Source organism: Ziziphus jujuba, chromosome 1 (assembly GCF_031755915.1).
Source record: "Ziziphus jujuba cultivar Dongzao chromosome 1, ASM3175591v1".
Classification (NCBI taxonomy): Eukaryota; Viridiplantae; Streptophyta; class Magnoliopsida; order Rosales; family Rhamnaceae; genus Ziziphus; species Ziziphus jujuba.
The window spans coordinates 21933954-21951293 of record NC_083379.1 but is presented as its reverse complement, the minus strand read 5'-3'; the positions used below and the strand labels follow the sequence as shown (position 1 = coordinate 21951293).

The following is a 17340-nucleotide window of genomic DNA, read 5'->3' as shown; positions in this document are numbered from 1 at the left end:
TTTAACACTTAAGCACCATATATCATTTATCATCCGGAAGGTTATCTATATATATATATATATATATATATATAGAGTGAGACTATGGTGTAGACTCGTATCAAAACTGACGTTTTAAAAAAAAATATTAATTTTACTGTTACATATACAGAATAAAATCGATTTTTTTTTTTTAAAAAACATCGATTTCGTGTAGATCAGTATGCACGGATACATCATACTATAAAATTAGGCTATATATATATATTTGGATGAAAATGTTTGGGATTCTGTTAAAAAGAAGAGAAAGACATCATTGACGAGAATCTTAAAGGAAGTTAAGAGAGCAACAGTCATTCCCATAGAGCAAGCTTTAAAAAATAGATCAAGCCTGGTATATAATATTCGACTTGTATTAATGGATATATAACATGTAATTTCTATTTTATCCCTTGGATGATAATATAAAATCAATTTAACTCTTTAAAGTTTTTAAGATATGGGTCCTATTTTGGCATTATATTGCTAAATTATAGCACATGGGCGCCTTTTTCCTTCTTCAATGTCGAGTGATAAATATTGCCGATAACAAATTTACAATTAATAAATTTAATGATGGATCTCATATAATAAAGTTTATGAAATTTATAGCAATTATTAACAAGAATTTTTAACTTTTAACTTTTAACCTTTATTAATGGATAGAATAAAAATAAAGGGGATTCATCATCATTTAATATTCGAATTATTATAATTTTGTTTTATTGTTAGTAAAAATGGATTCCATCAGCATTTAATAATATTTTTAATTTCTTTTTATCATCCTTAATTATATTTTTAATATTTATATTTTGAATCTATTACTTGTCAATTATAAACTTAAATGATTTATGAATTAATTTTATTTAATAATAATATTTATAATTTGACAATGTTATTTTTTAATTATCATATTAAAAAATTAATATTAAATTTTGACATTAATATTCATATTTATTATTAAAAATTCATATCAATAAAACTCATATCTATATCAAATTTTAAAAATACTGCTAATGGAAATACTCTAAAAACAAATTACATAAGTGAAAACTTCAGAGAGATATCAAAGTGTTTATATTGAAATTTGAAAATACATATTTTTCAACAAGATAATTTAATGGGATGACGCGTATTATTGCAGCAAACATGCAACGATGTAATTATTTTCCTAAATTAATCAAAAGGAAGAGAAAAAGAAAAAGAAAAAGAAAAAGAAACGAGGACAAGACAGGAGGACCAATGGGGAAGTGAGGAGCACGCGCATGCCACGTAAGGAGGAGAGAGAAAGGAGACATTTGGTTAGAGCAGAGGAGAGAGAGACGGCAGAGTTTGATAGTTTGATTCATCTATAAGGTCCTCACGAGGGATTCGCTCTGCCATTCCCTACCCACTCTTGAACGCCTTCGCACTCTATCACCTATCTCTTTTTTCGCATTTCTTTTCGGTATGTCTATCAAATCTCTTCCCTCTTTATTTTTATTTTTATTATTATTTTTTCCATAATTTTATAGACTTTATAAGATTTTTTTTTTTTTCTTCCTTTTCTTTTTGGTTCTCTCTTCCTCTCGTTTTGTGAAGATTTTCTATATTTAGCTAAAATTCTATGTCTGTCTTTAGCGTGAAGAGTTTGTGGAGTGTAGATATTTTTGGGGATATTACTGGAAGACATGAATTTGTAAGGTATAGATCTAGTTTATTTTATTGTTTATATGTATATACTTTTCTGATTGTGTTCTCTAACTATGTTTTTGATTTCTCTGGCTTTTGAAATAATAGCTTTGTTTGGTTTCCTGGAAATATTTTGGCATTAGGTAGAGGGAAACGTCTGGAAAATTTTTTGGGGATTTATTATTTTTTTTGGTTAACAATTTTCATTTTCTTGTCCTCGTGTATTGTTAACGTGAACGGGACAAAAAGAGTATGACTTATTTTTTCTTGTTTTTCTCGGTAAAATGTGAAAGCTGGCATTGCATGTCCTATCGAAACAGCTGTTCGTTGTCTACCGATTTTACTTATTTGGTTTAGACATGAAGCCTCTAAAGGAATCAAAATCCATTTTAATTCTTGACTTTTTTTTTTTTTTTTTTTGGCCCTCTTAAGAAATTGTTTTGAAGTTCATTTGGGGCTTGATAAAGGGGTTGGCTAACCTGATATTTTTTACGTATTTGGGGATTGTGTGAGTATGATCATTGGCTATTTATATTTTTTGTGGGTATATGGTTCAACCCAAATTAACATAGTTTGGAGTTCATTTTTTAAACCTTCTCTTTCTTAATTTTCCTCTTTATCTTTTTAACTATGGATCTTGAACATCCAGACTGGAGGTAGAGTAAATTTTCCCGGTCAGATCCACGTGCATCGTACAGCTTTTATTTGAAAAGTTTCTTTTTCTTCTGATCCTGTCCATTTGTGATTGCTTTTGGACTGGTGGGGAATTTGCCCCAATTACACTGCCACTGAAAAAGTTACGAAAGAGGACTCCTGGGGAAGGTGAAAGAGGGAAGGGGTGGTGTGGGTAAACTTAAAGTGTGAGTTTCCCCTTTTTTTTTTTTTTTTTTTTTTTTGGGCCTCCTCTTTTATGGATTACATATGGGTTTGCTTCTGTTTGTTTGATAGGAGGTTAGATTGTCATCTTCCTTGAATTTGCTAATTTTTGGATTATAAATGGTTGAATATTAGCACTAGCAGATACATCATTGGATGTTTGGTGGTTGAACTAATTTTCAATACCCTCAATAAAGGGAAGCTTTTGATGTTTATTTTCCACAGTGATAATGGATCATATATGATCGTTTAACATGATAAATGTGGCATGTGGTTTTCACTTGAAGTGGAAATCTTGTTTCTATGTTGGGAAGGAGTAACGCATCGATTTCTGTGTTGGGATGAAGAAAACCTGTAGTTACCAGATAGTGTGTTAGAAATTACTTAGATATTTAATGAAATCTTTTCGAATTGTGAATATTCCAAAGTACAAGATTCTCAATTGAAATTAAATTCATGAACTACAGGGTTGGGAATGAATTCATTGTTTTATTTCTTTTTAGTAACTGCTCTGCTAAAGTTATTTTCCTAATCTAATTTTCTATTGCCTGTATTGGAGGGATGAAAATGAAAAGTTTGTCTTTTCATACATTTTTTTTTCCCATTGTTGATGAGGAATTTCCTTGCTAGTTGAAAATGATAAGAAAATTTGCAGTAACAGTCTTGAAGTTCACAATAGGAGAAAAATGGAACTTGTAAATTTCGTGGCTGATGCTCAAAAGTGTAGATTGTTCTCTCCTATGTATGCCACTTCATGACTGTCGGTCAGAGTCAATAATTCATTGCTCACGATTTTTCTTGGAAGCTTCATAATTTGTCATGGGCAAAATACTTTATGGGCCTTAGTAATAACTGAGGGGAAGTAAGTTTTTTCCTTTTTTTTTTTTTTTTTTTTGTAGAGGATTGGTGGGAAATACAATAGCTAAGGTCTTAATGAATCTCTCATAATTTGTGATTGTCCTTAGAACTGCCTCTTTTTTCCTCTCCAAAATAAATTTAATTCCAAAGCGGAACACTAAGTTGAACTCTGATAGAAAAAATTTAAGAAAGATCTTGATCAAGTAGGATCACATGATCACATGTATTCAAACATCTTCTCTTGATCAAGTAGGATCAAATGATCACATGTATTGTACCTTGCAAACACATCTTCTCTTATTGGATAAAGATTTATGGAGCTGGACTTTGGTCCTTTCAATTTTACTTCATCATTATTCCTGAAAGCTGAGTTGCATTAGCATTTTCGCCCTTTTTGAATATTTTAGTCCACGTGATGGGCCATATGTCAGATGCTGTGAATTTGTTTATAATTTCTAGCAACACGAGACCATGAACCTTTGGCAGGTAGCAAAATGACGTACTCAAGCATAAGGGTGGTTTTTTGATTTCTGTTTCTTTAAGGGTCTATTTGATCTTCTTTTTTCACAAGTAACTTAGGATTCTTTTTCAATCTGTTTCGTGTTTCTTGTCTATGTCAGAATTGGTGACTGAAACAAATTGGAAGAACAGATACATGGACTTACAGCAGTACTTTGCACATGAATGGAAGTCCATTCCTGGTGCAGTGAATTCGGAGAATTCCAATGGCTGCTTTGACTGCAACATCTGTTTGGACTTTGCACATGAGCCTGTGGTCACCCTTTGCGGCCATCTTTATTGCTGGCCTTGCATCTACAAATGGCTTCACGTCCAGAGTGCCTCCCTTGCCTCTGATGAGCATCCTCAATGCCCTGTTTGCAAGGCTGATATATCACACACCACCATGGTTCCCCTTTATGGCAGGGGCCAAACCAGTTCTGAAGCTGAGCTCGAAGGGAAGGCAGCTTATAAGGATATGGTAATCCCTCCAAGACCATCGGCTTGTATTGCACAAGCTCTTATGTCTCCTATGTCTCATACAGGTCAGCAACTTCCGTATCGTAATCCTTATCAGAACCAACACTATAACCCTCATACATATGGCAGTTATGGTGAAGATTCTACGTCTCCACTGCTTAATCTCAGTGGTACTACGACGACAGGTTTCCACCATCCCATGATTGGAATGTTTGGAGAGATGGTTTATGCCAGGGTGTTTGGAAATTCGGAGAGCTTATACTCATATCCGAACTCATACCACCTGGTGGGAAACAGTAGTTCGAGGCTGAGAAGGCAGGAGATGCAGGCCAACAAGTCACTGAACAGAGTTTCGATTTTCCTTTTCTGCTGCTTTCTTCTGTGCCTGATCGTCTTCTAAAATTTGTTAAAGGCTAATTTTGTATACTTTGTATAAAAGTATTGTAAGCTTTATGAACATGGATAGGTGATATATAATATATCATATATGAGGTAACATTAAAAATCTAGCTAAGAATTCTATTACCGTTTCCACCTACATTACAGGTTTTTCTTCTTTGGACTTTGTCATTTTATTAAGATCAACAGAGAAGCATATTGGTTTGCAAGAAGTTGACCTTTTGTTGGCAACCACGAATTTTGTTGAGTGGGTCTTAACTTCATTTGGTTGACTTAAAATTGTTCGGCAGCTAGAACATGTAAGAAAAAAAAAAAGATCTCAGAAGGCTGAGTATCTATTTATTTTGATCTGGTTTTATCGGATCCATTTCTATGGCTCGTGATCTTCTATTTAAAGGACCAATTAACCAGCCCTGAAACACTGGTGACCTGGGACAGTGACAGGTTTGATTCTCGGTAAAAAATATATATATATATATATATATATGTAGTTCACGGTCCTTTTACTGTGGAAAAGGCTCATACGATGCCCAATATTTTATGATTTGTCCTAGTAAATTTAGTAAGAGTTTAATTTTTTTAGAAGTAAGAATTTAATTTTTTTAGAAAAATGATTGATTTTTTTTTTTTTTTTTGTTTAGAAAAGTATGGTCAATTTCTATTAATTTAGAAAAATATAGAGAAAAATTGTATGTAAGAAAATTATCACATCTATTAACGTTATTTTGAGAATCTCAAAATAAAATAGTTTTGAAATTTTTTTAATATATATTTGTCTTTTAATTTATTATATAATATTAAATTTAATTATTTATAAGTATCAATTTTCTTATTATTTGGAAAATTAATTCTCAGTAAACTAACTCATAGGAAACTAAATCAAAAAAATTAATTTGTCTTCAAATTTTGACACTTATAAAAAAGGACCTTGAGTGTAAGTGAAAATCTGAAGGTTGTTATTATTATTATTATTATTTGTAACTGAGGTTGGCTTGGCCTACATTGGGATTGAGAATTATTGTAATTATTGTTATTATTATTATTATGATGAATAATACTACAAATATAATTTGATTTACCAGCATTACCAAGAGCATACATATCATTATTTAATTTATTTAAAGTATTTTCAATGGTTTTATCCTTTGGAGCTTATATGGCAAGTGATTAAAGCATTATCAATGGTTTTATCCATCTATTGGAGCTTATGTGGCAAGTGATTTAGAAGATGTTGAATCTTTGATACGATAGTGTTTATCAATAAATAATGTTTATTTAAATTTCTTTTTCAATAAATCACATTTAGAATTTTAGATTTCTTTTTCATTAGATCATATTTAAAATTTTAAACGAAATAGATTGATATGCTAGAGAGGATAGAGGAGGGGAAAAAAAAGCTAATTTATGACTCATGTCTAATAGATCCTTTACTTGTGGAAGATCTAACTTTTATTTATTTATTTATTTTCTTTTAGTTATCACATCATCTTAACAAATCTCTTACATACCACAATTGGAAAATATTTTTTAAAAAAATTATCTGTCATGGGAATTTTTTTTTTTTTAAAATAGATAGAACCAATAAACATTCCAATGGAAATGCTCTTGTATTTAGCAACATTCATTTTTTCGAACACCTTATTTATTTTAAGATTATATTAATATTTTATCAATTTCAAAATTATATTAATATTTTAATTAATCAAATAGTAAAATTACTATTTGTATTATTATTATTATTATTATTATTTTATTTTTCTTACGAAATATATGCTACAAATATACTGTGCATAAACTATATTTAAGAAATTAAACTTACATGAGGGGAAATTAGAGGATGAGAGTTGTGAGCTTCCTTTTTCTCACATCCTAATGATCCTGTTTTGTCTTAATTAAAAATTAAATTAAACTTCCGATAGTCGAGTCATATCACTTTATTAGTATGATATTCTTCGAAATCAAAGTTTATGAACAATAAACTATGCTTAATCATTCTCAACCCAAATAAGATATTATGGAGAAAGAAAATTGTGAGTGAGTTGCATCTTATTAGCAAATATAAAGCAAGGCCTTTTATTCTGGTGAATTTTAAAGCACTAAAAGTGGCATTGGGTATTCTTTTAAAACAAGATTCCAAATCAAATACAATCATATATCCCAATGGCCAGATAGAGACATGATGATGACTTTAGAAACTTTTTAAAAAAAAGGAGGTCCAGTGAAGTCTACTTCTCTTATCTCAATATGTCGACAAGTATAATGAAGTTTCCTTTGGCATAGATCATCACGACCATTGACCCACATTTATTATTGGACCGTACGTTTCTACAGTACATGAACTCAATATGAAACAGTAGTTCAATTTTCATGTATCCTCAGCTGATCCAGCTGTCGTCCTCTCATTTTGTTGATTGTGATCAATGACCACTAAAGCAGAAGCTGCAAAACCTTGCCGACTTGCTTTTTTGACTTGGGTTTCTTCACCTTTTTAACTGGTGGATGTTCTGGGTTCGAATATGTTTTCAGTTCAGACAACAAAACCAGTCCAGATTTCTTTATTTTGATGTGTCCAGCATATTGACCATATTATGCTGTTGAAAATACATTTTGGTTTCAATTAGAATACGAAGCATTTCAAACACGATTTCTATCTGATGCTCATATTCTTATCCTTATTTTTCTAAGTTTTTAAGAGGAGTTAAATTGATTGTCGACAATGTGTCGTATGATTTTTAAAAGGGGCAAATGTTGATTATGTTGAGGAAATTATTCATTCTGCTTTCAGAGTAGGTTATTTTTATCTTGTTGCTTTAAATGCTTTATTGTTATTATATTTTTGAGAAACGTGTGACTGCTTATATGCATAATTGTCCAAAGAAAATTTTATGAAGTTCAACCATTCACATTTCTCGACAAACAAGGGCATTAAGGCATGATGGAAGTTGAAACCTTAATTTATGGTGGACTAATGGGATGTTCGTGTTTTCAAGACTTGGCTTGGCACTATTTATTATTGTTCTAATTTGGATTTCTGGCTGTAAATTTCCTATTAAAAGACGTGACTCCACTCAATTATATGCAGAATTTTAGTTAAAAACTTATCTTATTGAATAAATGCTGTAATTCTGATCTTTCGACGAAATGGAGCAAATTTTAGCAACCATTTATAGGATTTCACTTTGAACTGAACTGGGGATATATCTACGACCTTATAGTGTTTGCCTTTTTGAATTCATATATATTACTTAAACCATTTACTGTTTGTCATATGCCTCTCGAGTCCCAATCCCAAATAGATATCTTATGCATTATTTGCTGATCTACTTTTTCTGTTTTTGAAAATGTTTTCAAAATTACGAATCTTTTTACACTAGAAGGGATGCAACAATAGTTAAATTCTGGTTTCAAATGCAGGTAATGCGGGACAGAAACAAAACACTATATGGTAGAAACAAGAATGAAAATTAAAGATAAAGTAGTAGCATCACATTAGTTAATACTAAGAAGTACTGCTAGAACCTTAGGTATTACACTCAAATTTGATTTGCATTATGCAAACCAGAGAAAATAGATTTCTAAAAAATATTCATTGCCCTTTCTCATTCATTGATTATCTACCTATAGAGACTTGTGGTACATAAGTTAAAAAAATCCTAAAAGATACATCATACATAATAAAGCACAAGAACCTAGAAGGTATAAATGAGATTGACAGGATCCATCTCGGAACATTCCCAGGACCCCCGAGTAGCCCTATTTAGGGAAGTCTCACTTGGCAATCCTTAGAGAAAATCCAATAGAACCTCATCTAACCATAAACAAACAACATATGTAAATACTAAATAATCCCTCAATATATAAAGATAGAGTTACAACAATATGTTAAGTCCACAGCTATAGTTTGCATCTACAGTCTGTCATACTACAGGCCATTACTACATATACATAATGTGGGGATGAACCTGAGGAGAAAATCTCTCACGAATAGGCAAGAAGTGTATGGATTTAGCGATTCGATCCAGTATCACCCAAATACTGTCATATCTCTGGATTGTTGAAGGAAGCTTAAATACAAAATCCATAGTAATGTGCTCCCTTTTCCATTTTGGGATGGGTAAAGGTTGCAGAAGTTTGGAAGTCTTTTGTCTCTCCATCTTCACATGCTAGCAAATGAAACACTTGAATACATATTCAACAACTTCTCTTTTCATCTTTATCTTCTAATAATAATTCTTCAGGGTGTGGTACATTTTGGTACTATCAAGATGTATAGCATAGGCAGAATTATGGGCTTTTTTAATATTAGTCTTTTCAACTCTTCATTGGTTGGAACACAAAGCCTAGTACCAATCACTAAGGCTCCATCATCTTTAATAGTGAAATCTGGCTTCCCACATTGTTCAACTTTCCTTCTCATTCTTATCTAATAAGGGTTTTCAAACTGAGCCTTATAAAGTCATTAGATTACTTTTGGAAAAAAATCATTACTCGAACAATGAATCTTATACCAAAAGTATGCTTGAACCAAACGCTTCACACTTGGAGCTGGATTTGATCAGTATGATTCATTCAGCAGTCGAATATTCCAAATGTTAATAAAAATGAGCATAGGTACACTAAAGGATTCGACCATCATGTTGAATGCTTTTGTCATTTTTAATCAACTATTTAACTCTTTCACTACATATGTGAGTTAATATGCCTTTATTGATTTCAAGTGACTTAACCCAATTTACAACTAATTTGGTTACTAAACCATTTTGAATTCTAATATCACTTTTACCCACTCTATTGTATTAAAAATATATATATATATACACTATCATAAAAGAGGGGAAGGAAAACTATTTTTTAGTTTTCATAATATATTACTTTATAATAAATATGTAATATAATTATTTCATGCAATGTCTTAGCTATTAAACACAAGTATTAATATGTTAAATTTCATGCAATACGATAAATATTATATGCCATGTACAATAAATATACTACACTAAACAATAACGCAAAACATTAATAATAGATGTTGGACAGATGAGATTCAACAAGAAATGTATAAGATACTGGATACGTGAGAAAAATGGGATACCAGATATATAAGATTCAACATAAATTATTGGACCATGGATACATTAAAAATGTATTGGAAACATTACGTTAAACACTAGATACATTAGATATGTCTACATTGGATATTGGATACACTAGATTCAATTAAAAGATACTGGATATCAAAGATCTTGAATTCAATAAAACATATGAAAAGTTTATGAAAGATATTGGACATTGGATTCATATGTGATATGTTATTCTAAATGTTAGATTAGTTGTAATTTTAAATTTTTTGAGCTTCTCTCATCTTTTGGCCCCATAAAATCAAAGGGGACTTATGCTACTGGTCAAATTTATTATTGCAGGCTAAATAATCACATATATTCATTACGTTTCTTTTTGTATAAAATTGTAGCAGACGAATAAACCTAAGCTACCTTTTGAAGGTTTATAAATGGGAATGGACTGGTTTATACAAAGACTATGACAAAATGCCCAACCTATTTATTGAATGAGTCCATTTGGGAGTTATTTATAAATTTATGATAAAAATAGATTGCGAGCCTTTGATAGCACTTAGAACAAATTACCCACTCCTTTAAAAAATACATGATCATCATACAACCCATATATAAATAATAAAGCCAAAAAAGTCTTGAATATAAAGCCTAAATATGTATGTTACCATGCCTTGATGTAGTCATATCAAAGCCCAATCTACCAAGCCTATGTAAAGCCTATATGTGAGTCAAAAATTATAATGCAAACTTGATTCACATGATCACCTACACCTTACAACTTCAACCATTAAAAAACAACTTTTTCCTTCATGAGAAATGATCCTTTTCCTTTATTAAGATATCTTAGAATAACACAATTAAAAGGAGGTTTGTTTTGATACCATAAGGGGTAGGAGAGAATCTTCAGAAAGAAACAGTTAAGGGTTCCACTTCCCAAATTCAGCTTATGGTGTTATCCTTTAGATAATCTAATAAACACTACTGGTGTGGCATGTTTGAGTGTAACAAGGTATGCCATAAATTCTCTTAGTATCCTCTGATACGAACCTAGGTCGACTCGTGCCTAAACTCATATTATATTACTTCGGATCTCAATTATGTTCAAATTCTTATGGAAAAACCTTAACCCCTAACCAACCTATGATTAGAAACCTTGATATAATGAAGACGCCACAATAGGTTATGGAAGCCCTATTGTTAATTCCTTTATTTTGAATTAGGAATTAAATAATTTGCAATGAAAATAATAAAATAATAACTCTCCTAAGTTGATTTTTCAAGCAAATAAATAAATAAAAACCAAATATAAGACTAATTTCCTAAAACAAAAAGTCACAATCAAATTAGGAAGCTAGTTGATTAGTTTGACTACTAATGTATCTTTGACCAATTTTCAGCTTGTTTAAGATCCAAATGAGCTTCCATATGTCATGTAGGATGCCAAATATGATTAATAATGATTCCCACATGTTTTCCCTTGATTGGAATAATTCAAACTTGCTTGAACAAGAAGAAAATTCAAAGTCAGCGGCTAAACAACACATTTTCGGCCAAAATTGAAATGTTATCCATACAAGCTAGTTTTAGATGTTTTTGATTCTTCCTTGATATGATTCCATGGCCTCTTGGTGATATCCATTGAATCCAAGAAGTGTTGGATCCATTCGTTGCTTCCTGGAGTCCATATTTGCACTAAAACAGCTATCCGGGTTAGTATCGGCCTCCACCACTCGAATGCTTAAAACGGGCTTTGTATCTTCGAGTATTGTCAAGCCCTTTTGAGAATTAATTACTCCATGTATAAAAGTAGCTAGGTTGTCCTTAAATCTCTTGGCTGAGCTCTAGCGGTCAGTCCGATCTTCATCTATATAGGGTTAGCACCCTAGTAGGTTGTCGGTTGTATGGGCATGGGCGGATTCTCATCATTCCTCTCCTCTTAAAAAGGATTTGCTCTCAAATGAAAATCATCACCTGCAGCAAAAGAAGATAAGTCCACAACATTAAATGTAGCACTAACATTATACTCATCTGGTAAATCAAGTTTGTAAGCATTTTCATTAATCTGCTTCAAAACTTGAAATGGTCCATCTCCACGTGGCATAAACTTAAACTTCCTTTGTTCGGGAAACCTCTCATTTCTTAAGTGCAACCAAACCAAATCTTCTGGGTCAAATACTATAAAAATAAATCCTAGAAATATCAATTTATCTTTACAGAAATCACACTTTTTAAAGTTAATAAAGAATTTCCTCTAAAATTTTAAATTTCTACTAAGTAAAGCTCTCAACAATGCAGATAAAGTTCTATACGACAAAATCAAAAATGCTTTATTAATATCACTTTGGCTAAGATAAAAATTCTTCTTTCTTACTCACGGACACACTTTTTTTATCCTCACTGTCGGCTCTTTCCAATTTCCTCACACTCTTGGGTTTTTCCAAGTTTTTCACCCTCTCGACTTTCTCTCTTTCTTTTCCCCCAAGTTTGAGTTTAGGACACATACCTTGTTGTTCTTGCATAGCCTTGTTCCCTTGAATTGTCGTTGAAGTTGTGGGTGCCATACTCGCCTTTTCTTTAAGCTTTTCAGCCTCCCTCCCTTGTTACATTTGAAGTTGATATCTAAATATTTCCTTTGGAGTTGATGGCTCCAACTTAACCTTTTTCCCTTTAAATTTAAATATAATGGGATTCTTTCTCCCATAGTATATGGCATCCTCATCAAATTTCCATGGCCTACCCAACAATATATGACCCGCATGCATAGGAACAACATCACACAATACAACATCCACATATTTATCAATGCTGAATTTTACTTTGGCTTGTTTATTTACTTTCATCTCTCCGCTATCATCAAGCCATTGTAATCTATATGATTTTGAATGTTTAATTGTTATGAACCCTAATTTTTTGACTACCAAATTACTAATTACATTTGCACAACTCCCACTATCAACTATCATACTACAAATGTGACCTTGAATTTCACATCGGGGTGTGGAAGATATTTTTTCTTTGAATTTGGTCCTCATCTTTGTACACGGTCAAGACTTTCCTATTCACTAAGCTCAATTTGGCATGTAAAGCATTTAAAGTCTGGGCTTCATCTTCAAGTTCTTCCTCTTCTTGCTCGGTTTCACCTCCACTTTCTTCACTTTTGGATTCTAACTCACCATTACCTTTTAGCATCATGATTCTCCTATTCGGGCATTGGCTAGCGATGTGTCCTCATCCCTGACACTTAAAACACACAATATCATGAGTTCTAGAAGGTTTAGAATCAGATTTACCTTCATTCTTTGGTGTTTGGACAGGTTCGGTTTTAGTCTCCCTTTTTGGCCGATTGGTGCTTTCATCACCTAGCTTTGGTCTTGGCTCGTTGTTATACGTGGGATTGCTTCTCCAAACACTTAGATTTGACCTCCCGCTTTTTGATACTCCTCTAAACCATGTACTTGTGCCCTTCCTTTTGAATTGATTCTCAAGTTTGATAGCCACATGCAACATCTTTTCCAATTCCACGTATTGTTACAATTCCAATTAATTAGCTATCTCACGATTCAACCCACCTAGAAACCATGTCATGGTTGCTTCTCTATCCTCATTCATGCTCAATCTCATCATGAGCATCTCCATCTCCTTGTAATAATCCTCCACAGACCTACTACCTTATGATAATGATTGAAGTCTTTGATGCAGCAACCTATGGTAATGACTTGGTACAAACCTCTTTCTCATGACTCCTTTCATTTGTCGCCAAGTAGTGATAGGTTCATCTCCAATTCTCCTTCGGGTACTTTGCTCATTTGTTTACCATTGGAGGGCATAATGTCCAAATTCCATTGCTGCCACCTTTACCTTCTTAGTCTCCAAATAGTTGTAACAATCGAAGATCATCTCCATACACTCCTCTTCATTAATTCTCAATAACGAGTGAATTTTTAAACATCTAATTCTCGGGTTTCTAACCAAAAATAAGGAAAATTAACAAAGGAAATTTCGGAATCAATAAGAACTGGACCAGATGGTAAGAAATTAAGAATTCAAGAATAAAATTTAGAGAAAAAAATTTAAACATGAACAAGAATCAAATTGAACAAAAATATAGGATAGTTATTGGTTGTTGTTATTTGTAATTCAAGTTTTTGTATCAAATCCTTTAACTAATTTTAATCCAGCAGTTTTAGCACCCAAAATTCAACTATCCAGAAGCAATAATGAATTTCCAAGAACTCCAAATATTTAATAAATAAGCAACAACTCAGCAGCTCCAACAAATTTCCAGCAAACAAATTCATACTCCAAATTCAACAAAAACCGGACTTCTACAATTTTTCTTTTTTTTTTTCTTTTATCTTCGGCTTTTCTTCTCCCTTTTTTTTATGTCAAAAAATATAATCTCAACTGCATTAGCAAGAATTAACAACTAGATTGTAATTCCAACACCAAATAACTACCAAACCAGTGACCACACAAAAACAAAACAAATTGCACAATTTTTAGATTTTATGCAATATGCTTTCAAAACTCTTTTTTTTTTTTTTGAATATATAAATGCAACTAATTAAGATTAAAATAGCAAAGAAAAATACCAATCAACCAAATTAACAAGAACAATGATGAAAAAAAACTAACAAACTAGGAAGCAAAATTACAATAAAACAAGGAAAACCTAATTTGACTAAGAATGAGATTTTTTTTTTTTTTTTAAGCAGAACATGTATGAAATGGATGCAACCTTAACCTAATGTCAAAATTGTAGAACAATACAAAAAAAAAAATAAAACAAATAAGATAGATCAAACCTAAACAAAATCTTGGCTCTGATACCAAATAATACGAACCTACGTCGACTTGCGCCTAAATCCATATTATATTATTCCGGATTTCAATTAAGTTCAGGTTCTTGTGGAAAAACCTTAACCCCCAACCAACCTATGACTAGGAACCTTAGTATAATGAAGACATCATAATAGGTTATGGAAGCCATATTGATAAGTCAAAACTAAAACACTCACTCTCTCTCTAATTGTATTTTAGGTGTTCAAAGAGAACTAAGAGAATTCTATCTCACAAAATAATTTCTGAATATTATTAAAGGTGTTTTCTTCCTCAAAAATAATCCCTTAAATAGGCTAGAGTCACAAAATAATAAACCCTAAAACTTTAGGTTAAAACCCGCCACCAAAGAGAAAATGAAACATGTTGGCCGAAATTCACCTACTTTCCTAAACTAATTTTGATTAATTAATTCCTCTATTTTGAATTAGGAATTAATTAATTTACAATGAAAATAATAAAATAATAAATTTCCTAAGGTGATTTTTCCAGCAAATAAATAAATAGAAACCAAATACAAGACTAATTTCTTAAAATAAAAAGTCAAAATCAAATTAGGAAACTAGTTGACTAGTTTGACTACTAAGATACCTTTGACCAATTTTCAGCTTGTTTGAGCTCCAAATTAGTTTCCATATGGCATGTAAGATGCCAAATATGATTAATAATGATTTCCACATGTTTCTCCTTGATTGGAATAAGTCAAACTTGCTTGAACAAGAAGAAAAGTCAAAGTCATCAGCTAAACAACACATTTTCGGCCAAATTGAGATGTTGTCCGTACAAGCTGGTTTTAGATATTTTTGATTTTTCCTTGACATGATTCCATGGCTTCTTGGTGATATCCATTGAATCCAAGAAGTGTTGGGTCCATTCATTGCTGCCCGGAGTCCATATTTGTACTAAAACAGCTATTGGGTCTGTATCGGCCTCCACCATTCGGATGCCTAAAACAGACTTTGTATCTTCGGGAATTGTCAAGCCCTTTTGAGAATTAATTACTCTCTGCATAAAAGCAGCCAGATTTTTCTTAAATCTCTTGGCTTGAGCTCTAGTGATCAGCCCGGTCTTCATCCATATCGGATCAACACTCCAGCGGGTTGTCAGTTGTGCGGCACGGCTATATTCTCATCATCCTAACTCAACTCAAACGTATGAAGAACCTAAGAGGATTCAAGCCTAAGCTAAAAAAGGGATCTTGGCTATCACCAAATTAAAATCCAAGTCAATTGCTATGTACATTCTGCTACCAACAAAATCAAAACTTTATAAACCAAAATTCAGACTTAGGTCTTGAAAATCCAATAATCATTTCATCTAGCAACCTCGAAAACCTTAATCATCAATAAAACTAATTTTTCAACATTCCATTTAATATCCATACAAAAATACCACTTACAAGCCATACTGTTTAACCATCATTCTTAAAAATCCACTTACAATATTAAAAAGCAAAAATTAAAAATCATCAACATCAAAACCCACAACATCAAGGAATTTAACCACCAAAATTCAATCAAAACTCCAACAATAAAAATAAATCAAAATTTTCAGCTTGAATAATACCAAAATTCCAAAATTAAATTCCATAAACTTCAAGAATGTAAGATCTAAAATGTTAAACCACTATAAAATCTATGATCCATGACATGCAACCAATGAGAACTCAAGATCCATCATCAGAACCATCAAGTATTTAAAAACTACCAAAGATCCAAGCTCACTTGTCCTTTGATCCTTAAAGATCAATCGCATGCAAGCTTAAATTCCTTTATAGAACTCAAATTCCCAAAAATTTCAAGTTGAAAATCCAAAGATCAAAATAAAACTTTGTAAAATCCATCCATATTGCTCTCGATTTAGAACAAAAGAAGGAATTCATTTGAATAATCAACAAATACCATTTGCAACTTAAGATCTCAATTCACAAACCAAAGATCCAAAGCATATTTCAAAATCGTAAACCAAAACTCCTAGTGGAAATTAAAAAAAAAGTCACTGAAAAATTTAAATAGATTTCTTGGTTTAGTTAACAAGGAAAATAAGGAAGAGAGGAGTAAAAAAAAATTGAAGGGTGGTGTTGTGTGTGATGGTGCATCCGGTCGAGACAAGGAAAGAAGGAAAAAATGAGTGTGTTGATGTTGAGGGGGGTTAAATAGGCAAAGTTTGGTAGGGCAAGTTTGTAATTTCATTTGAAATTAGAAGTAAAAAGTCATAAAGCTTTATAGGCTTATATAAAGACAAAATATATGAGATTAAAATGGAAATTCAAATGATTTTAGAAGATCAAATATCAAAATACTACCAAATTAGTCCCACTTTGATCATTTCCTTGACTTTTAACTTTTAAGTTCCAAATATACCTTTAGATAAAACAATGAATGCCTTAACCAAATATTATATTATATATATAAATATGTCACATGGCGAATTTTAGGATTTTAAAATTAAAATTATTTCTATCTCTCTAAAGAACACAATTAGGCATATGTATACACACACACACACACACATATATATATATATATATATATATCAGTGTTTTAAAAAGCGGGAAAAGGCACCTCCTAGATGCGCCTAAGCATGATGCTTTTAGATAATGCATCGCATAGTAGCAAGGATTAGA

General features: G+C 31.8%; 1 protein-coding gene across 4 annotated transcripts; it reads left to right on the top strand.

Moving 5' to 3' along the window:
- Nucleotides 1-1269: 1269 nt before the first annotated feature.
- LOC107423986 (E3 ubiquitin-protein ligase RMA1H1) lies at nt 1270-4926 on the top strand. 4 transcript variants are annotated; one of them, XM_060820167.1, is made up of 4 exons: nt 1284-1465; nt 1639-1701; nt 2339-2549; nt 4044-4926. In XM_060820167.1, the coding sequence occupies exon 4, from the start codon at nt 4079-4081 to the stop codon at nt 4799-4801; it is 723 nt and encodes a 240-aa protein (XP_060676150.1). In that variant the 5' UTR covers nt 1284-1465; nt 1639-1701; nt 2339-2549; nt 4044-4078; the 3' UTR covers nt 4802-4926. The 4 variants fall into 4 exon arrangements, with proteins under 4 accessions (XP_024934000.1, XP_060676150.1, XP_015889155.1 ...); XM_025078232.3 differs by lacking the exons at nt 1639-1701; nt 2339-2549 and having other exon boundaries at nt 1270-1465; nt 4044-4466; nt 4587-4926; XM_016033669.4 differs by lacking the exon at nt 2339-2549 and having other exon boundaries at nt 1286-1465.
- Nucleotides 4927-17340: the final 12414 nt, after the last annotated feature.

Coding starts and splice junctions, on each gene's coding strand:
- LOC107423986 (XM_060820167.1), top strand. CDS start 4,079: ATGGACTTACAGCAGTACTTTGCACATGAATGGAAGTCCATTCCTGGT.